The 22404-nt window shown below is 45.1% G+C and overlaps 1 protein-coding gene across 5 annotated transcripts in view; it reads right to left on the bottom strand.

Moving 5' to 3' along the window:
* Positions 1-560: 560 nt before the first annotated feature.
* The window catches only part of LOC139756594 (uncharacterized), a 56460-nt gene continuing 34616 nt past the window's right edge, over positions 561-22404 (bottom strand). For 2 of the 5 annotated variants that reach the window (XM_071676223.1, XM_071676227.1), the window contains exons 3-6: positions 12547-12624; positions 5733-5893; positions 1875-2052; positions 561-1144 (exon numbers count right to left, since the gene is read on the bottom strand). In XM_071676223.1, coding sequence (XP_071532324.1) covers positions 948-1144; positions 1875-2052; positions 5733-5893; positions 12547-12624 — 614 coding nt within the window. In that variant the 3' untranslated portion in view covers positions 561-947. The remainder of the gene's footprint in view (positions 1145-1874; positions 2053-5732; positions 5894-12546; positions 12625-22404) is intronic. The other 3 variants (XM_071676224.1, XM_071676225.1, XM_071676226.1) reach the window with 3 other exon arrangements.

The following is a 22404-nucleotide window of genomic DNA, read 5'->3' as shown; positions in this document are numbered from 1 at the left end:
CAGGGAAGCGATCGACTCCTTTGGAGCAAGAAGGTAATGAGAAGAGTAGAGACCCCCTAGAAGGTAATGTATAGCATGTCAGCTTCCTTATTTATACCGAGACTTTTAGTAACGTAACCCGATTTCCTCTCGCTGTGCTGACACTCCCCTGAAGTAATGTGATTCTCTCCCCACGTCGCCGGCCGAAGACAGCTCAGAAGCAGGCGTAACCAACGGGAGGAGAGAGACACCGACCCTCAATTCAACTCTGGTATCGCTGCCCTTCCGGTGTATGACGTCACTCCCTCAGGCGAGCTGATTGGTAGACAATGGTGGTTGCAGCACGACCCATTCGCCGATCTGAGTGGGTATGTGGCGGGAGGGGTGTGTGTGTGTGTGTGTGTGTGTGTGTGTGAGTGGCACACTATGGTGTATTGCTGGAGTGGATGATGATCTACCAGTGGTGTGCTAGTGTGAGCAGCGGGATAATTGGAACCTTTAAAAAAAGAATTGCCTTCTCATTTTTTTAGGTTCTTTAAATCGTTTTTGACGAAGTATTTTTGGATTAGGAGAACCCAAAGCATTCAACATAAGTTTATTTTGTATTGTGTACAACAGGACGTATTATAACACAGTCCTTGTATGTTTTTCATACATGTTCATTCCTGGAATAAGAAATCCCTCGTATCATTGTTCTCGACACTGGCACATCATATCTGTATACAGTTCAAGGTTATACACAGAAATACACCTTTTATGTTACCCGAAATAGATCCATGTTAACTAGAAAATAGCTGAAGTATACATGAATACCACAAAGGAGTTTCCATAGTGTAGGAACGAGTTGTAAACTTAAAAGATTCTGGACAATATAGTCTCCCTGGCGTGTGCATGGCGCTGCCAGGCGCACGCCCACACACCATCTCGATGGTCATTGGCGAACGTATCTTACCGCTTTCTCCCTCCGTCTACTTCCTCCTGCTGATACCGAACCTGAAGCCCTTAGTGTGGCTGGTGAGGCCCCTGTCGCTGGCTATGGTCCTGAGCAGCTGCAGGAGCTCCCCAGCCTTCACAGGCCTCTCTTCCTCCTCCTCCTCTTCCTCAGGCTGCTCCTCCTCCACGATCGAGGAAGCGTCGTACTTGTAAGACGTCTGGGCGTTGGGTGCTGCAATGTGAAAAGAATTATTATTATTATCATTAGTAGTAATAGTGGTGGTATTAGGGTACTGTAGTATTCGAAAATTTGAGTTTCAAAGGCTGCTTTTTGATTGAATGTACTCAAGGATTCTAATGGAGTGTTTAACTTAATTTTTTCTATAATAAATGACAAGGATTATATGGAAGTGCTCTTAAGCAATTCATTCTAAAGGCAGGTGCCTAATTCATGGATCAGTTCCGAGGGGAGGATGAACAGTTGGATTGACTGTGGGCCAACTGCGACGCCCAGGACTCGACCTTTGGTGGGCCTGAGCATGAATGCAGCCAGGAACGCTAAACACATTACGAAAACCCGTATATCTGTGCTTGTTTTTGTTTCTTTGTTTAAAGGTATATAAGAAAATATAAAAAAAGCAGGTACATAATTGAACTTCTCTGTTCACATTCGAACATTTTCCACCAATTTTTGAATGTTACTTTCCACCTTCTTTTTAGATGAGAGGCTCGAAAATATACACATTACACGTTACCTAAAATAACAAGAATGAAGCCAAAGCATCAATAACATTTCCTCATGAATTGTCTCTTGACCACAGACTGCTGACCTGAAGGGATGCGATGACCCGAGGTACAAGACCTGTAAGAAAAATGACCCTTGGAGAAGCGGTGACCTGTGAGAGTGCTGGCCTGTGGGCAGATGGCCTGAGGTACGAGACTATACCGTCAAGAGTGCTGACCTGTGGGTAGGCGGTGACCTGGGTCGTCAGAGAGGGGCAGGTCAGGTTGGGCGCGGTAACCGGAGGGGTAACTGCTGCCCACGGAGGCTAACCCGCGGAACCTGGCCAGCGGATGGAATGGATGGAACCTCTTGCGTTCTCCCACCACGGGCCCAGCCACCCCGTTGAAGGACGGGTTCTGAAAAACGGATCAAGATTCGCTTATCATCAACAGTAGAATAACTATGGTGTGGGTGGGGGGGTTTTTACTTAGTGGTAAGAGGGTTTAGTTCACCGTTCCAGTCACTGGAATGGAGTGTTCCATAAAGTTACGAATGAGGAGGTCAAAGTTCAGATGATGGCAGTGAGGTGTTCAGTACGAGCAGAGTTCTTGCGTTCGAGGTTCACTCAAGACCAATGGGGTGTTCCCTCACCACTGAGAGAAGTCTGAGGTGCAGATCACACAATGGTCTGAGGCGTAGGTCACACAATGGTCTGCGGTGCAGGTCACACAATGGTCTGAGGTGCAAAGCACACGATGGTCTATGGCATAGGTCAGACGATGGTCTGTGGCACAGGTCCAGTATATCACTTCTGTGACGCGATCGTTCACCAGCACATCACTCGTGTGACGCGATCGTCTACCAACACATCACTTGTGTGACACGATCGTTCACCAGCACACCTTCAGGGTCCTACGACGATGGTTGGAATATCAGCGAGGACTTCACTCACTCGTGGTGGATATAGCAGTTCCAGGTATGATGGGCGAAGTGTCTTTCCTCATCATGATCAGCATCTTTTACTGGGAGGGATGAAGTCAGTAGTGGTGGAGATGTTAACTTCACTCAGCGGAAGTTATAGCGGAAGAGTTTTATCTATACCGAAGGTTTACTGCAGTAGAGTTATCTATACCGAAGGTTTACTGCAGTAGAGTTGTTATCTACCGAAGGTTTACTGCAGTAGAGTTATCATCTACCAAAGGTTACTGCAGTAGAGTTATCATCTACCAAAGGTTTACTGCAGTAGAGTTATCATCTACCAAAGGTTTACTGCAGTAGAGTTATCATCTACCAAAGGTTTACTGCAGTAGAGTTATCATCTACCAAAGGTTTACTGCAGTAGAGTTATCATCTACCAAAGGTTTACTGCAGTAGAGTTATCATCTACCAAAGGTTTACTGCAGTAGAGTTATCATCTACCAAAGGTTTACTGCAGTAGAGTTATCATCTACCAAAGGTTTACTGCAGTAGAGTTATCATCTACCAAAGGTTTACTGCAGTAGAGTTATCATCTACCAAAGGTTTACTGCAGTAGAGTTATCATCTACCAAAGGTTTACTGCAGTAGAGTTATCATCTACCAAAGGTTTACTACCAAAGGTTTACTGCAGTAGAGTTATCATCTACCAAAGGTTTACTGCAGTAGAGTTATCATCTACCAAAGGTTTACTGCAGTAGAGTTATCTACCAAAGGTTTACCCTGTGGTGTGTTGTCAGGCGAAGGTTCAAACAGCAATCGTAGTGACTGATAAAAGTTTACCACAGTGTTGGTGGAGTTAACAAGACTAGGGTTCTCCGAATCATGGTAGGGTTCACTTGATAATGATAGAATCATCCGAAGCTTCACTTTACAGTTTTAGACTTCGTTCTATGGTTGATTGACCAGGTGTGGCGTTATTAGACCAAGGTTCCTCTGATAGTTATGATGTCATTAGTCTGAGATTCGCTCAGCCATTAGGGAAGGATTCACTTAATTATCTATGGAGTTACGAGACCATGGCGTATTATAGTCCTCGAGGAAGATATAAGGTTAAAATTCCCCGAGTGAATGAGACTAATCAAGGTGAAGCTTCAGTCTGAGGTGACTGATTCTTAAGACTCACTTGGTCTTGAGGCCGATGTCAGGCTGAAGTGTCTGCATTGGTGTTGGCAGTTTCAGTTATCACGTCAAGCCTCGTACCGTACTAGTTCCACTCAGCTGGGTAGACATCGCAATGGTTCAGTGAACCGATGAACCAGGGTTCACCCAGAGGACGGGGAGTTACGAGCGCAAAAGTTCATCCAACAATGAGTCGCCGTGAAGATGAGGACAAGTTTGGCTACCGTAAGAACCCAAGAGTTAACACAACAAGTTTGCTATATCGCTAAAAATAGAATAATATATGTCTCCTCGTTTGAGTAAGAAGCATGACCCATTTTCCGACAGCTTACACAGCGTGGGAAGACATTTCTCAGAGCACCTGCTCTTCTTACAGTTCCTGGTAAAAAAAAAGAATAGTCTGAAACTGTAAACAGTTTCTTGGATTAAATCCGCAGAAGCTGTGGCCGAGCCAGGGGACTGGCAGATGGCCTCGTCCCGCCGGAGACAATATCCTGGAAAAGCCGTGTGTGTGTCTCTCGCAGGTCTGGCGAATGTAGGTCGTACCAGGGTTGGTGGTTGGAGGCTAGACCAACATCACGGTGAAGCGAAATGTCACGAAAATATTTGTTGCAACCACAGTCTGAAATCTTCCTCTCTCTACCTCCTTTCCTCCTCCCCCCTCTCTTTATCTCCTTCCTTTCTTTCTGACTGACTATGAAATTGCTAGAAGCTGTAGTCCAGCCTGACTATGAAATTGCCAGAAGCTGTAGTCCAGCAACCAGCAGAATGCAATCTGACCATTCGGTAACCAAATCAAGGGGCAGGTGGGAGACCCAGGACACGATTAGAGAGGTCTTGAATGAGCCATGAAGATCTTGAACGATATATTCAGATAACTGAAGACTTTCTGACGATTTGTGAGAATCACCTTGCAAACAGGGACGTCCTTTGTTTGCACCGCTGTCTGTTCACAAGGGACCTTAGTGCTGCAGTTTCCTTATTCTGGTCCCTAGTGACTCTTACATATTTCGACGGATATCCACTGTTAGCATTATAAATTTTGGGTCAAGAAGCTTGAGGGGTTGTCATCCAAGTCATACCATTCTCTACTTTTTTTTTTCCATCTTCATTTTCTAATTTACTTCGAGTTGACTTTCATTGACCATGTATCAGATCAACTTTGGAATCTGTCCAAGTCCCCTTGTAAGTTGATGCAATCCTCCTCGCTTTTCAGTTCTCTCATGACCTCCGCATCATCTGCAAACATAGTCAGGTAGGAGTCCATACCTTCAAGCAAGACAGATGATGAGTAATGGTTTCAGAACAAAACCCAGGGGCACTCCGCTAGTGACCCCAACCCATCTTGAGAAGGCTCCTCTAACATGCGTCTTTTGCTATCGTTTACCAAGATAATTTTCTATGTATTGAAGGGGTTTATTTCTTATTCCTCTCTGGTTATCCTGCTGCCTCCTGTGTGTGTGTACACACACACACACATATATATATGACAGGCTGTGCGCCTATGTAACATCTAACCTGCATAGTATTGCATCTACCTTTTTTTCCAGAATTTCATCATCAGACGAGATAAGAGGACCTTTACCTTGTAAACAAAAATCTTGTACACACGTCAAGGGTGAAGGTGTCTTACCATTGTACCCTTGCTGTGTAGGCGTGTGTGAGAGACTGGAAATGTAAGCCTAATACACAGGTGGGTTTGAGTTACCTTGGAGACATGACTGGTACGCAGGAAGGGTGCGAGTTACCCTGTAATTGTAAGACTGGTTCATAGATGTGGTGCGAGGTACCTTGTAGACGCCCGCTTAGGGCAAAAGTTTAGTGTGAGTTACCCGTAGACGTAAGCCTGGTACATAAGTGGAGTGTGAATTACCCTACACACGTAGACCTGGTTCACAAGAGGGGTGTGAGTTACCTTGTAGACAGAGGATTGGTGCATAAGTGGAGTGCGAGTTACCTTACACAAGTAGACCTGGTATACTAGAAGGGTGCGAGTTACCTTGTAGACGTAGGCCTGGTACCAGCGAGGGTAGAGCCTCTTGTGCATGGAGGTTGGGTTCCGGAGGGCCAGGGCCTCCGGCAGCATCTCGGCTCCGGGAGCAGCCTCCCCGCCCAGCTGACCCCGTCCCTCACCTTCGCCGCCACGCCCGTACTTTCCTGCTGGAACACAGGGTAACCTTAAAGTACTCAGAGATGGGTAGGGCTGCAGATGTGAGGGTAAGGCAACTAGGGGAAGGGTAAGGCAACTAGGGGAAGGCAACAGGAGTAAGGGTAAGGCAACAGGAGTAAGGGTAAGGCAACACGAGGAAGGGTAAGGCAACACAAGGGGGGAGTCGGATAACACAAGTAATAGACAGGCTACAGAAGGGAGGATCGAACAACTCAAGGTAAGGTTGGACAACACAAGGAAGGATCAGACAACACAAAGTATGGTCCGGCACCACAAATAAAAATCAGGCAACACAAATGAAAGTCTCAGGCAACACAAGGGAAAGTTGCGTAACGCATGCAGCATTCAAGCACCAATGGAAGGGTCAGGTGTTGGAAGAAGAGCTAAGGAAAAGTACAGAAAAAGGCCAAGTTACGCAAGGAGTAGACATCTAGTGCAAAAACGAATAGGAAGGAGTACATCAGACAAGGAAAGTTAATCAATTACGGTAAAATGTCAATCAACACAAGCAACAGATATCAAGATATAAGTGTGTGAACTGCAGAAAGCAATGCATTTACTGAAAGACAACACAACACAGAAATAGGTTTTCTTCTTTTGATAATTGGGGTTTCAGACTTGTGTCACAGGTAGGTCAGTGTCCAACAATGTCCTCATGCAGAGTTAGGGTCCCCTTATAGCATGTGGTGGCCAGGTCATTTTGATCATCTCCAACATTACAACACCAGGACAGTCCAGATCTGAAGGAGGAGAGGCTGAGTGTACCACACAAAAAGTAGGTTAAGTGCGGGTATGCGATGAAATTAGAGGCATCATAAACTTGCTAAATGAGATAAGATTGAGTGTGTCCTGAAGTTACGTCTTTACCAAGGAATATCTGTTGTTTATCCACGCTTGAAATTCATTTCGAAGCATCGTGTAAAGTATTTGAGGTTGACGTGTTACATCTGTTGGCATCTTATGTTGCCACTGGAGCGCCTTGGGTTGGGGGCTGGTCCTAAGGTGTGATGGGATGTACGAGAACTGCCAGCAGTGACTAGGTACAGTAACGTGCAACATGGGGAGCTCTGTTAACATCAGTGGCACTACAGTTGTTGGAGGAGCCTCACAGTGGATAGTAAGGCTAGTGTCAGTACAATATCCAGGGCTGCAGGATGTGAGACAGTGAGGACAGTGTCAGCAAGAGAGGAGGCAGTGAGGACAGTGTCAGCAAGAGAGGAGGCAGTGAGGACAGTGTCAGCAAGAGAGGAGGCAGTGAGGACAGTGTCAGCAAGAGAGGAGGCAGTGAGGACAGTGTCAGCAAGAGAGGAGACAGTGTGGACAGTGTCAGCAAGAGAGGAGACAGTGAGGACACTGTCAGCAGGAGATGAGACAGTGAAGAATGTATCAGCAGGAGCGGAAGGAGTGAAGCGAGTCAGCTGGAGAGGAGGCGGTGAGGGAGTGTGTCAACAACATCATAATAATCATTAAGCCGTTTGGCGTCACAACCAATATCCTGCCATGGTTGATGTTGTCGTTAAGGCTCACGACAACACGACAGAAACGAGGACTCCCTTAATTCCGCCCTCCACCGCCAGTGTCGCTGCCCCCGGGCGCTTACACGGCCTCGAACAACACGCAGTATTACCCTCGTCCTCACAGCGAACCCTAGCAGCTGAAATAGACCTCCACAACAGACCAGCTTTCACGAGGTAGTAACAAGCCTATGTACTATAACTTCTATGGGCCTTTATTTGTAGTAATGGTGTTGTCTCAGAACTTCTCCGTCACTACTTCGGGATAATTTTAAGTATATTCTGTTACTTTCAGATGAGCTGAACAGAGTTTGGTATAGTGTGCAATGCCTGGAAGGGGTTTATATTTCATTCTATTGTTGTTATCTGTAGCTATTCTCGGCTCTGAGGGTCTGCATGAATATTCATACAGCGGTTATTATTCACGAAAATACTGCAGGATTTACGTGAATCGTACCGTTGTTGTGAGCAGCTGATGACCTGTGGTCCGCATCGATCCTCAGGTCATCTCATGACTCCTTCTTTCAGCCTCTACCACTACTGACCTCGCAGGAACAGCAATCCTACGTTATGTTATTAACTGCGCCCCATTTCACCTTCATGACCTACTTATTATGACCAAGAGAAGAAAACTCAAAATTGAAGATTAGAACATAGTGAGATATACAATGGCCATCCATGATGCAGTGCTAGTCATTTGGGAGTTGCTGCTACCGTCCAGCTAACAGTACGCGAGGCGGAGGAGAGCTAACGTGTTGCGTGGGTGTGGGCGTTGTCCTAGCTCACTCAAGTTCCTAGATGACTGTCCTCCGTATGACAGCCACAGCTCCGGCTGAGTCTCTTGTCACATAGGAAGCTGTGTCGAGTCCCATATCACTTGGGAAGGTACATCGGACTCATCACACAAGGAGGTGGGTTGAATCCCAAATAACATGGGAAAGAGTACCGGAGTCCCTCATCACATGGAGAGGTGTTCCGAAGTTCCACATCACATGGAGAGGCGTAGCGGACTCCCACACTGCATGGGGAGGTGTACCGGAGGCCAACATCACATGAGGAGGTATAATGGAGTTCGAAATTAAATGGGAAGGTGTCACAAAGTCCCACATCACATGGGGTTGATCTACCGGAATCATACATCACATGATGTGGTGTGCCGATGACCCACATCACATGGGGATGTGTGGCGGAATCCCACATCACATGGGGAGGTACACTAGGCCGTACAACATCACATCCAGTTAGTGTTGGGCGAAAGGCAGTCACTGGCCACAGTCTGCTTGTGTTTCTCCAGTAAACAAGCAGAGCGCACCGACCATCAGTCCTGGAATGTATTGTTAGTACGTGGGGGTAGCTGCCGCAGTCCCGCTCCTACCCATTTACCCCCTCCCAGCACATGAGCCTCATCCTACCTCCCCTCTCACAACACAATACTAGCTTCCTCCGCTCCCTCCCTACCACCAGACCAAACCCCACCCACCACACCGCGGCGGCAGCAGTGTTAAGTATATGTTGCGACGACCAGACATGACACTACAGCGATAACGTCTTTTGGTTGTTGGACTCTCTCTCTCCCTCTCTCTCTCTCTCTCTCTCTCTCTCTCTCTCTCTCTCTCTCTCTCTCTCCCATGGGCCATACGCATCCACACAAGCACACAAGAAGCACACATACACACCGACAAACAAAGAGGGAATAATGAGTCCGGCGGGGAAAAGTTTCTAGGAGGGAGATAAGAGGATCAGGGATATTCTGGAGGCACTGGGCAGGAGAGAGATGGCCGGAGAGAGACAAATCAAGGAGGATTGGGAGATACTTTGAGGGTCGTCCGATGGGGAGGTGGGAGAGGCAGAATGCGACGCTTACATAAGGCTACGGCCGAGCACGAGGAGACCTGAGTGGGCAGCTCTGTGGCCCACACGACGGAAAAGAAAATAGAGTGAAAATGATCAAGGTGAATATAAACGCTTACTGCCACCTGTCCAGTGACGATAGATTGATGTGTGTGTGTGTGTGTGTGTGTGTGTGTGTGTGTGGTGAGGCCTCATGCCACTATAGCTGCTAGCCTTTCATGTCTCCGTGTTCTTTTCCCTCTCAACGCTTGTGGCGTCACGGGTCTATACGACAGCGTCTCTCTCTACCCGTCAGCGTCTCTACTCTTACGTTAATGCCGGTGATTCAGTTTCGAGGCGGTGGATACGTGACGCACTCACTGATCGTGTTGTTTCGCCTTCAGAGCTGTTGGTGGTAAACATGTCAAAGGAAAAGGTCTTGCCTCTACTTTACCTCGGGGGTCTGCAAATTGCGTTACTAACGAGATGAACACCCGCTGGGCGACATATTCAACAAAGCGTTTTTCAGGTTTTTCGGTATAATGGAAAGTTCCTGTTGTTTTTCCATCCTGTCAATTTAGTGTTAAATAAGGTCGTGAGGGGTCGCCAGGGGGCCTTGGAATGGAGGTTGTCACCACAACACTCACTAGGGAGCCTCTCCTGCCTGAAGGTCTTGCCCATGGACACGTCTGTTCTTCCATCCCTTTTACACAACAGAGCAGATGGCCACTGGCAAGTGTTCCTCGAATAATCGAAGGAGAGAAGTGAACACAGCAGTGAAACAACATAGGAGGCACCACGTAAACGATGTTTCATTTGAGACCTGGACGCAATCGACCCATGAAACTAAAGGATTCATTACACATCCATATGGTATCCAATGAAACTAAAGGATTCATTTCACATCCATATGGTATCCAATGAAACTAAAGGATTCATTTTACATCCACATGGTATCCAACGAAGGATCTCTTGGCACAATAGAATCGTTTTGGCCAAGATGTGAATATCCTATATCTGATGTCCTTATTACGACGAACAGACAGAGAAGATTAACTTGCTTTTCTCCCAACTAGAATATTCTGTGATTCACCTCGATAATGTTATCACTTCTGGACTGGGTAATCGCTTCTCGGTGGTCCACGATACCTGGGTTCCTCTATGACTAGGGTGACTGGCTGGTGAGCGAATAGTTTTTTTAATAATAATTTAGAAGAAATATCAATATCAGTCGACACTCTTCGCTTTTATGATAATGATAGCAATATAAATAATACTTATTATAATCTTTAAAACTACTACTACTATAACTAATATTTGTAGCAATAGTCATAGTTTCATTACTATTGTTATCATTGCAATAACTTTTTAACAAGGTTATTTCTATTTACATAATTTTGATAATCTAATACCATTTTCACTCATTTTCAAAAACCATAAATATTTTTATTTTCACATTATCCCAGGTACATTCTTTAGTCAGATCAGCCAATGGTAAGGTAATCTATACACTGCATTCATAATATGGTTCTCGATGGCCTGGTCAGATTGAGAAATAAGTGAAAAATAAGTTACTTATTATGAATGAATGAATGAATTACTTAGAAATTAAGTCTGTATTTAGTACCTTAAAAGAATAGCCTTGTGCTGAGACCAGTGATTTCCTAGTACCTTTCCATAGTCTCATGCTAAGACTAGCGATTTCCTAGTACCTTTCCATGGTCTCATGCTAAGACTAGCGATTTCCTAGTACCTTTCCATGGTCTCATGCTAAGACTAGCGATTTCCTAGTACCTTTCCATGGTCTCATGCTAAGACTAGCGATTTCCTAGTACCTTTCCATAGTCTCATGCTAAGACTAGCGATTTCCTAGTACCTTTCCATGGTCTCATGCTAAGACTAGCGATTTCCTAGTACCTTTCCATGGTCTCATGCTAAGACTAGCGATTTCCTAGTAACTTCCACTAGTCTCATGCTAAGACTAGCGATTTCCTAGTAACTCTCAATAGCCTCATGCTAAGACCAGTGATTTTCTAGTAACTTCCACTAGCCTCATGCTAAGACCTAGTGATTTCCTAGTAACTCATTAGCCTCATGCTAAGACCTAGTGATTTCTCTACTAACTTTCAATATCATGACGTAAATGTCCAGTAAAATGTATAAGTTTGTTTACCATCCAACTTTATAAAAAGTTTTGAATGATAATTGAATATGCAAATTGGGCCAAAGTCTTTGTCTGTGGGGAGAAACTCGGTAATAAGATTCTTATTGTAGTCGATCAACGTCAAGTGTTTTTCTCCTATTCCCTTGGCCAAGAGTTCTGGACTCTAAATTACTTGTTTATCGACAAAGAACGATAACATTAACGTTTTAATGTCTCCTAATTGGTGAGAATCTTGGCCTAATTAACCCTTGTGGTCGATAATTCTTCGTTAAATAGAGGTAGTAAATTTGTATAGGATAAAGGATGGTTGTCACTGGGTATTTACTGGAGATATGCTGATGGCATGTACGCACAGTGTTCAGAGGAGGGGTTTCCGTGTGGCACATGAGAGAGTTTGTTGACCTGAGGATTCGCGGTGTGGAAAGGGATGTTGGTGATGGTGTTTGGTGGAGTGGCATGTTGGTGGTGGTATTGGAGAGGGATGGTAGTTGTGGCAGTGCTGGAGAAGAGTGATGGTGGAGAGGGATGTTGGTGATGGCGAGGGAGAGGGAAATTTTAGTGGGGATGTAGGTAGTGGAGGAGAAGGACGTCTTGTCGTGATGGTGGTGGGGGAAAGGGACGTTGGTGGTCGTCATGGCAGAGGAGCGTTCAGTTGTTGGAGGTGGTGTTGATGGAGGAGGATGCTGTTGAGGGTGGTGGAGGAGAAGAATTATAATGACGGTGGTGCCTGTGCTGGGGGACAAAAGAATAAGTGATATATGCTGTCAGCTGCCGTGGGTCGTACAGAGTGAGAGAGAGAGAGAGAGAGAGAGAGAGAGAGAGAGAGAGAGAGAGAGAGAGAGAGAGAGAGAGAGAGAGAGAGAATCACAGTACCAACAACCTCTCTCCACCTGGCTCCTGTCAAAACTTACTGCGAGAGTCCAGACCTAAGGGAATAATGTGAAATACATAATTTGCACCTGGACATTTTTGTCATGGGTCTATCTACGATCTACCGTCTCAGCCATCTTTCTCTCTACCTGAATGCACATTAGCAAGCAAAAGCAGTCACTTGACACAAGAGAGTAACTGACAGAATGATGGAGTTGGAGGAGCAAGAGAGGCGGAGGTGTTCTCCAAGGCGTCGAAGACCTACCGTAAAAGTAGGGTTCCTGCGTCAGCGTCCAGATGAACCTCTTCCTCAGGTGGTGCTGGCGGGGCGATGCCGACCCTCCTGTGGGGGACACCACACAGTTACTGGTGTGGCTCACCCCCCTCTCACCCAACCCCTTCCTCTCTCCCTCACACACCCCCAGTGCCTTACCCTCACGTGACCTACCGTCTCGTACCTCACTGTCCTGACCTATTCCCTACCGTGACCCACTCTCTCTTCTCCCGTCCTGTGCCTGGACCTCAGTCCCTCACAGTCTTGTTACTGATTATTGTTTTCATCTGTCTCGTCCGTCACTGTCTAAATCTCTCACTGTGTCGTCTCTCGTTGTCCCGTCCCTTGCTGTCTTCTCCTCCTCTGCTTCGTATCTCACTAGCTTGTCATTCACTCACTGTCCATTCCATCACTGCCTCATCTCGCACTGTTTCTTCCCTCATTATCTCGCCTTTTACTGTCTCATCTGTCAATTCTGTCTCAATATCGCGTCCCTCGTTGTTCCACTACTGTAATTCTTCACTTCTTACTCACCCCTCACTTTTCACTCTACTCCTCACTGCTCTCATACCGCCTTCACTTCACCACTAAGCATTCCCTCACTATTCACTACCTCATACTCCCCATCGAACTCTCTCTCCTCATACACATTCTCCCTTTTAATCCTACACTCATTTCTTACTATCTCTGTCCTCCGTTTCTCATCAAGTCTCTTCCCCATTGCCTCCATTCCTCTTCCATCCCTCATTTCTCTACCTCTCCTCCCATTCCTCTTGGACCTAGACTCCTCATTACTCACCCATCCCTCAGTGCCCGCTCACGCGAGCGCGCGCCTCCCCACATCTCATTACTGAGACTGCTGTCGGCAGGAGTATAGATTTTATTTTTTTCTTGTCCTATCAGGGTCAGTCAGATGCCAGTGAAAGAGGAGACAACATTAGTGGATAGTTCCCAGGTGGCGGGATAGTGGTGGTGCAGGCTTGTGGATAGTTCCAGATGGCGGGATAGGGATAAAAGGGGAGTTATGGATAATTCCAAGTGGCTGGGTAGTGATGGTACGGGCCGATGAATAGCCCCAGGCAGTGGAATAGTGATGACAAAGGTTAGGGACGAGGGTCAATAGTAACACAGAGCAACATATCACAAAACAGCAAACAAAGCGATCCAATCTTCCACATAAGACAGTCCTATCCATTAGTCTGGATTATCATTCTCTACAAAAATGAAGCTTATTACTCTATGATGTCGTGTGACGTCATACATCCTCTGGAACTCCATCCACATATGTCGGGATTCTTTGTTTAACCGATCCTATATCGGTCTCTTTTCTTACAGGCTTAAGTCTCTGGAAGTTCTTATTCCCTAAAGTATTCCCAGACACATAGAACCTGTCTTACTTTGAGAGATCACTCGTTCTTTAAGGGGTAACAACCCTCGAAGAACGAGTGATCTTATCTTTTTTTAAGAGTATTTCTCTATCAGGTCTATCTGATCTTGATGTCAGCGAGTGTGCCCCTGATCGGTGCCATTCCGTGAAATAAAAGTAGATCCTTAGGGAGTGAGTTCGACTCCTTAGGAGCGTCGGACGATCAAGTTACCCTGCATCTCACTTTCATTTCTCAAGTAGACAATCTTCGCAGTGTCACTCCTCCTTTATAGTCGTAATAGAACCTGACCAATATAGTCTGGAAATTATTGATACGAGACGCCACAACATTTCAGAGCCACATCAATCGCCACGTCACTCCAGAAGTTGGTGTCGAGGGAGATGTAGAGATGTAACCTAACACCGTTACCAGGGCTTCCAGAAAGTGGTGAAGATGGATGGAGAAGACCTACTGCCTTCTAGCTATCATGGCTTAATGCCAAGAGGGCATGGCCGTTCGCTTCTTACAATTCGTTCGTACTGTGTCATAAGGGGGCGGCTTTTTATTCACAGTTTGCTTGTATTGTTTCATAAGGAGGAGACAAGAGGATGAGTGTAGGGAAGCACCCCAGACTACAGCCTTACTTACACGTATTGTCCTTACACATGATGGACACACATAATAGATTCAAGCAAGCATACTTAACACTTACACACTTATCTATTACACGTAAATGCATGTAAAAACTTTAAAACACATTTAAGTACACAAATACAAGCAATTAAGTGAACACATTTAAACACCCAGAGGTGAAATGGCAACCATATGCTTCGTTTCATGCACGGCCTGGAACACACACACACACACACAACACACACACACACACACATGCCTGGAAACCCTGTATGAACACGGCAATTCAATGAGGGTCAAGGCGTTTCTGTGCGGCGAACTGAAATAATAGAAATTTCTGAAGACATTCGAGTTCAACCCTGAGAGGAGAAACGAGATAGGAAGGCGAGCGAATGAAAGAAACAAAACGGAAATTAGACTTTGCGGTCATGAGGATATAGAAGCTGGAGGTTTCGAGCACGGAGGTGATCTAAAGTCTGTGTGCTGGTGAGGATGTGAAGTACCAAACCTAGAAATGAAACATGGGCACAGCCAAGCTGCTGTTGAAAACGGTTTAGCCAGCTGCTCGAGTCACGAGCTTCTATGTGGTCAAATATTTCACTGGGAATAAGGCAGTAAAGCTGTAGTGGAGGGTGAGGACAAGGACATGATGTATATTGTGTCCTTAGTTGTGACTGAAGTCCGCCTGCTTAAAACCCGGTCTCTTCAACACGTCCCTAATGAGTCGGCACTACTTGCGGTGCCTTGATTGTGTGGGCAGCACTGTACCCCTCTCTAGTGGTGGTACATCCCCACATATATTACACAATAACTTTGCCCCTCGGGGTACGCACTGGGAAAACATTGAAATTGATGGCCTTAACTCAGCGCTGAGGCTGGGGGAGCAAAGTTTAATAAAATCGCGCGGGCTGGTCGGAGTCTTCATAGCGGGAATAGGATATGTATCCTGGGGTGTTACGTTGAGGGAGGTGATGAACGATGTTTCGCTAGAGAGGGTCAAGTGAAGTCAGTCTTGTCTGTAGCGAGTCTGATTAGTAACATGAGCGAAATGCTGCGAGACGGAGAGACATGCTAGTGGAAGTGGCGGAGGAGGGATGTTTGGTATACGACACAGGAGAGAGAGAGAGAGAGAGAGAGAGAGAGAGAGAGAGAGAGAGAGAGAGCTGAGGATATAGTGATGCGATGTTTACATTTGATATGTGCTACAAATGGAGTGATGGTGGGGTGGGAGGATGTGGTGTGGCAGCAGGAAGCTCTGCGTGAAGGGACGAGTGTAAACACTACCAACTATACGGGAGCTGTTCCTGATCGGTTGGGGTATCATATATGGGACTTGGAGGGAGTGGCTTGAGTTTAGACAGTGATCGCATGATGCACGAGCCATATCCCAGGTGAAGACCGTCCACGAGACACGAAGGATTTTGCTAACACTACGCAGTAGGGAGGACCGTGTGACCCGCTTTAGCAGAGAGCGACAAGTCACCGTCTGTGTAAGCGTCATTTCAAAGGCCTTCTGATGTCGGTACTTCGGCCATCACATTCCCCCTGTGATAAGCTGGCGGCATTGTCGGTGGAGGCAAGACAAGGGGTATCGGACGACGTTAGCAAATATCTGTTATCGAACTGTAAAGTCCAGTCAGCTTTCGGCCTTCCCGCAGTAGTACCATTAAATGATTGATGTGGAAGAATAGATATCCCAGACAGACCAGGACGTAGACCTTTCGGTATAGGATATTTTCAAAGGAAGAGAGATTCCAGTATGAAGTACTGTTATAAGGAAGGTATCAAAGCTTTTTGTTTACGAGTTTCAAACGTTTGCAAGTTCCTGTGATGTTGCGATCTTACGACCCACTTATATTAATGGCCCATTGACTGAAGTGATTAGGAAAGTCATGAGTTATCAGTAAAAAGACGAATCTTAAAAGAAACAGAAAAACTTTCCTCAATGTTTACCACCTCCACACCCTCCCTCCAGGTGCCTCTCTTGTCTTGATTCCCGAAAAGATCCACCGTGGACCATACGAGAGAAACACTAGGAAATATGGACCATACATGGGAAACACTAGGGAATATTGACCATACAAAGGAAGCACTAGGTAATATTGACCATACAAGGGAAGCACTAGGTAATATTGACCACACAGCTGAAACGATAGGGAATAATACAGATCATCAATCTATGTATCCATTGTCACTATGCAGAGCCTCGCCTCGCCAACTTTCGTCGAGAGAGCTAACCCTCCCCCCCCCCCCCCCACACTACAAGACACCACACGGTGGGGACAGCACCAGGCAACGCGCGCGCATGGTAATAAATTGATTTTGTAATTAGTGCCGTGATTGGGCGGTAAAATCCGTAGACTTTATATTCAATATTGCAGCAGCTTCGAGACTTGGAATAAGGGCACCTCCCCAGTTCAGCCAAGTTCTCCTTCCTCTCAGCTACTTTACACTGAAGACTTCTCGTATATGGTAGCACGAAAGTCAATGTTTTCTTTATCTAATTCTCCAGTTTCTCATCTGTTTTTACTGGATGTTTCTTAGGCAGAGGGCTAGTCTGACACCACAGTCAATCCCTGGCAACGTCCGCCGTACATTTTCAGAGTTTAGCTGACATTTACCATAAGCTGTGGTATGGTATTAAATGAATGACATTGTTCGTGTTCTTAGTAAACAGCGGTATATCGTAAAAGAATGCCTGTGTGGAGTGAGTAGATTCGAGATCAAAATAAAAGTGTTTGGAGTGCCAAGGCGATCGTGGTCAGCAACTCTTCTGGTTCGTTCGTTATTTTGGGAGTCTACTCCTAATTAGGCGTCCCACGCCTCCTCACCTCTCCAAGGGGGGAGCAAGTCCCATGTTTAAAAACCCAACGTAAAATCAAGCGTGTGTTACTTGGGTGATTAGTTCCGTAAAGCTTCTTGTTGTCACAGAGTTAGTGAGATGAGAGTGGTGAAACCCATAAGTTTTTTGTACTAATGAACTGAATCTTAGTAAGATGATAGTTTTTGATTAATGCTGAAGCTGTTGAAACATGGGCGGTACATGGGGATACATGGCAAGGAGCGGCAGCAGAGGACCTGGATGGTCTCTGACGAGGTTTTCTGCTGGAGAACAATAATATAGCATCCTATACTACTAGTCTGTATACGCGAAGGCGAGGTAGTGAAGTATGAAGGCTCCTCCCCAGCTACAACCACGCCCTCCGGCGCGTCTGTCGGTCGGAATAAAGTAACATCGAGTAGTCTCTGGTCTGAGTTAGTATAACATGGGGTGCAAGGTCCGTAGAATGTCTCCCCTACTGAAAAATATAGCTTAGTAGCGGATATTAAAATACACGATAAAAAGACTAAAGCGGCTATTCAAAAGAAGAAGCAAAAGAGAAGAAAGAGCCCTCACAAATTTCTTAACCGGCCTATTTTACCCCTGTGAGGGCTATTTTGCTGGTGGCGGGATGGCTTTTGTTGGTGGTAAGTGATACTTTGCTGGTGGTGGGTTCTCTCTTGTTGGTGATACGAGATATTTTCTTGGTGGTGGGATCTCTTTTCGGTGATGAGGAATATTCTTTCTGGCGAGGAATCTGGTTTCTGGTGACAGAGGCGGTTTCTCTGTTGTTGGGGGATATCTTGCTTGCTCCAAGGGCAATTCTTGAGCATATACTCCCTCAAAGATGCACAAAGATTGCTGCTATCTTGAGTTAACTCATCACCTCATCAACTACACTTCCATCCACATCTTGAATGTATACGTTCGTAACTTAAACTTCTACAAATATTGACACAGGAGCAGAGCAGCGATTCCTTATATATGCACCACACATATGAAATACGCAAAACAAACGAACGTGCGAGAAATGATATACATGTAATTTTCCGACCTTAGACGCCCCATTGGAAAATGAAAATGTAATTAAAAGAAATCAAAGTAACAGGGCAGCGTCACACCAGTGGTCTCAAAATAGAACACTTCACTCATCCTCTCTACTCATGGTTTGTGGACAGTCAACACCACACACCTTGGTTGTGGTGACCCTCGGTAGCCGTCTAGGCAACAGATCCAACCTGATCTTAAGAAACAAATCGTAGCGACCAGTTACCGAAGTAATGAGAACTTTATATGTATATGATTGAGAGAGAGAGAGAGAGAGAGAGAGAGAGAGAGAGAGAGAGAGAGAGAGAGAGAGAGAGAGAGAGAGAGAGAGAGAATGTCATCACAGACACTTCTGAGAGTTTACATTAGTCACCTAATTTTCTACAAAGTCTATTTTCTCATAATTCACTTCTCTTTTCAGCCTCGCTCTCCCCCTAGGGCGACTGGCTCTCGGGTGGTGTGGCATTCGACCCACCCTGTGTATCCCCCGACCGAGCTGTGCACAAATCCACATTGGAGTGACTCGCGGATATCAAAGCATTCGACTCTTCCAGAGGTCACATTTGCGTAAAAGGGCAGCAACATCAAAAGTGCCAGTTCAAATATATATATACATATCTGTGTATCAAAACATGCATATGCAAATGAGACAATGTGCATGTAAGTGCACAATCATCTCTTTTTTTCTTTTTAAAGTCAGGTATTGCAAAGAGAATAATGTATTCGTCTGCATCAAAAATTACAATGATTTTACGGTGAGATATGAAAGTAATCCCGTCCATCTCTCTATCTTTAGTTAACACAAGATTATAAATTTCTTTGTTTAAAGAGTTCTACACCTTATCATCACATATAAAGGCTCTTTCTCATTGGTTATCACATATAAAGGTTCCGTCTCATAGATCAACACGTAAATGCCCCGTCTCATAGATCCGTCACATACAAACGTTCATTTTCATACATCACAAACAAAGGCTATGTCTCATAGATCATCACATAAAAAGGTTCCTTCTCATAGATCGTCACATGGATAAAGGTGTGACTCGAGGATTGTCACATATGTATAGAGTTGAAGAATACTCAGGATGATGAACAGAGTAATATCAAAGAATACAGTTGAACCAGTAACGGTAAGTCTCCCTTTCTTTCATATATATTTCTCTCTCTCTCTCTCTCTCTCTCTCTCTCTCTCTCTCACACACACACACACACACACACACAGTTATATTTAAGGAGACGCATCATGAACGGTGGAAGAGAAGAGACTTAACAAGATGGCATTCTGACTTTGGGAAACATACGAGACGCCAGCCACCAGCGATGTTCAGGAAGACAAGACGAGAATGTAGGAGGAAAAAACTATTGTCCGACTTCAAAAAAGAACATTGGTACTGGTCTTCATAAAATAAGACCATCTAAAGAAGAAAACTGACACTGCAACGTCGTACAAGAACTCATCCCAGTGGACTTCATCCCTTTCTTGCTACTGATTGTAGCGCAATCTCGCAAGGCTGACGAGCCTCTTAAGAGCGTTTTAGGATTTATAACAGAAAAGTATATTGACTGGAGTGATGCCATCTCAGTTATTAACTAACTCCAGTACCACGAGAAATATCATGGAATCGTCCATCATTAAATACACAAAGAATTATATTCATTATTAGTGAAGGTTTATACAAATTGGATAGCTTTATTGTTGATAAAATTTGTAAAAAATTTCCCTTGTCCACACAAGTTTATGATAAGCTCGTTGTCTGTCTTGAACAATCACGTGTTTACCAAATAGTGTTCTAGCTACGTCTCTTCGTTGTATATCAGCTGACTTATATTTCTTTCTTGTGTCTCCCCTGATGATGTGATTATTACACGAAAATGCACTTGGGAACTTATCGTGTTTCATTTTTCCCCGTGGACTTTTTCCGTAGTAATATCAAGGACAATTTAACCTCAAGAGGTTACAAATATGACGAAGCAAGACCTTATCTCCTGAGAATTTGCATGTTTGCTACGAAGGAAATTTGGCCTGACAGCCATGGTAACAACTGATGCTCGATCAGGAAGAGCTATGACGTGGACTGGAGGCAGAAGAGAGGCAATGAAAGTTCAATTATAGACTCTCTGAAGAGAGAAATACTCTAAGGCACATCTAGAATGCAAGGTTCGAGTTAAGTTAGCATACCACTTGATCTACTCACATTGGAAAGAGGTGCTTAGTTGTAGTTTTATCAACATCTACTTACACAGGGAAGAGGGGGTAAGTAGCCATGTACGCAGAGGTAGGTAGGGGTGTTGCACGTCTCCCCACCTCCCTCCAGTCTGCTCCATCCCTTCCCCTGGCGAGTCCTCTCTTGCCACCCAGAGGACTGCTTGGCGGCCACATTCACTACAGGATCGCCCACCCGCCCACACACACCCACCCACCCGAGGTCTCTAACGTGATCAATACCGCCAGGCGCTCTTGTCTCTATTCATATTCTAATCTTAATGATTTCAGGAGAATCTTAAGAAGAGCGTCGTCTCCAGAAAATGCCCATCGTTCTCCGGCGCCATGAATGTACCATTATTAGATACACTTAGTCCGGAGTAAAGACCTAGGTGTGTTGGATGGCTGAGGTGGGCGGTGGGAGAGAAGCCCTCACGGACAGCCAGCGTTGGCGGCTTGAGAGGACCTGGCCAATAAATTCCTGGTATCACCTGTTCCTGCATAATGGACCGAAACTAGAGATACCTGGTCATTGCTAAACCCCCACTGAACTTTTTATGGTTCACTTGAACGCTTCATATACTTTGGTTCAACCTTATGACAGCGCGTGGCACCCAGTCTACACACATTGTTCCACTTTACTCTAAACCGTGCACGTACCACACCCTCCTGCATATTCCAAGCCCCTATCACCCGTAACATATTTCAGTCTAGATTTGTATCTCCAATATCATATCCCCTCCTCATTGCCTTTTCTCTGACGCGTCTACCCCATGATCATTCCCTCCTCACTCATCTTCTCAGTCTGTCCAAACCATTATAGTACACCTTCAAGTCTCTTACCAATACTCCTATCACCACCTTAGGGCTCTTTTGCCCTATTATCCCTTACTGGATCACCCCTCTTTACACCACATATCAAACTGTATTAGAGGAGTTAGAAGCTCGAGTATAGAGAAATCATATATATATATATATATATATATATATATATATATATATATATATATATATATATATATATATATTCCATCTATTTATCTATTTATCTAGCTAGCCATCAAATCCATCCATTCATTTATAAACATGTAATGAAGGTAAGGGTGTATACCTGTCTCTAACGATCTATTTCCTGGATCATCTCCTGTGGGAAGCGTGCTACGGCGGAGATATTCGAGGAAGGTTTAGGATAAAAGGTGAGCGACACAAATTGGCCCAGACTGAGGGTCGGTGTGGCCCACGTCAACCTCAGACACGGCTAAAGTCGGGCTCGAACTCTCCTCTCCCTTCTACCCCAGCTCTCCCCCACCACACAACCTCCTCACGAATACGTATCTTATCACATTATCGATCTGCCTCCTTATTTACCACCGGAGGACGTCACCACTCCAGTCAAGAAGCAAAATATAAAAAAAAAACATTTTATTTCATCCAAGGTTATTCATTTTTAGGGTATCCACTTCTTACTTTTTTAAAACTGAAAATGGGACTGAGTTTGCCCCGTATTACTGGCTATTATAACAGTACACTGTGTATGGGTTGTGTATAGAAACTTCATGTAACGAGAACAAGTAACAGATGTTCGGTCAGTCAACAGACCGTTGGAAAGGTAACAGACTTTTGGATAGGTAACGTACCATCAAACAACAGACTGTTAGAAAGTCAACAGGAAGGAGAGACACTGTTAGATTTAAGTATGTGGATGGACATTAGACAGGCACTTTCCTGGCTAGGTGGAAGATATCTGGGTAGTCGACAGACGCTTAGACAGTCACCAT

The sequence above is a fragment of the Panulirus ornatus genome, chromosome 22 (genome assembly GCF_036320965.1).
Source record: "Panulirus ornatus isolate Po-2019 chromosome 22, ASM3632096v1, whole genome shotgun sequence".
NCBI classification, from domain to species: domain Eukaryota; kingdom Metazoa; phylum Arthropoda; class Malacostraca; order Decapoda; family Palinuridae; genus Panulirus; species Panulirus ornatus.
Note: the sequence above shows the minus strand (reverse complement) of the source record. Positions and strands in the feature narration are given on the sequence as shown.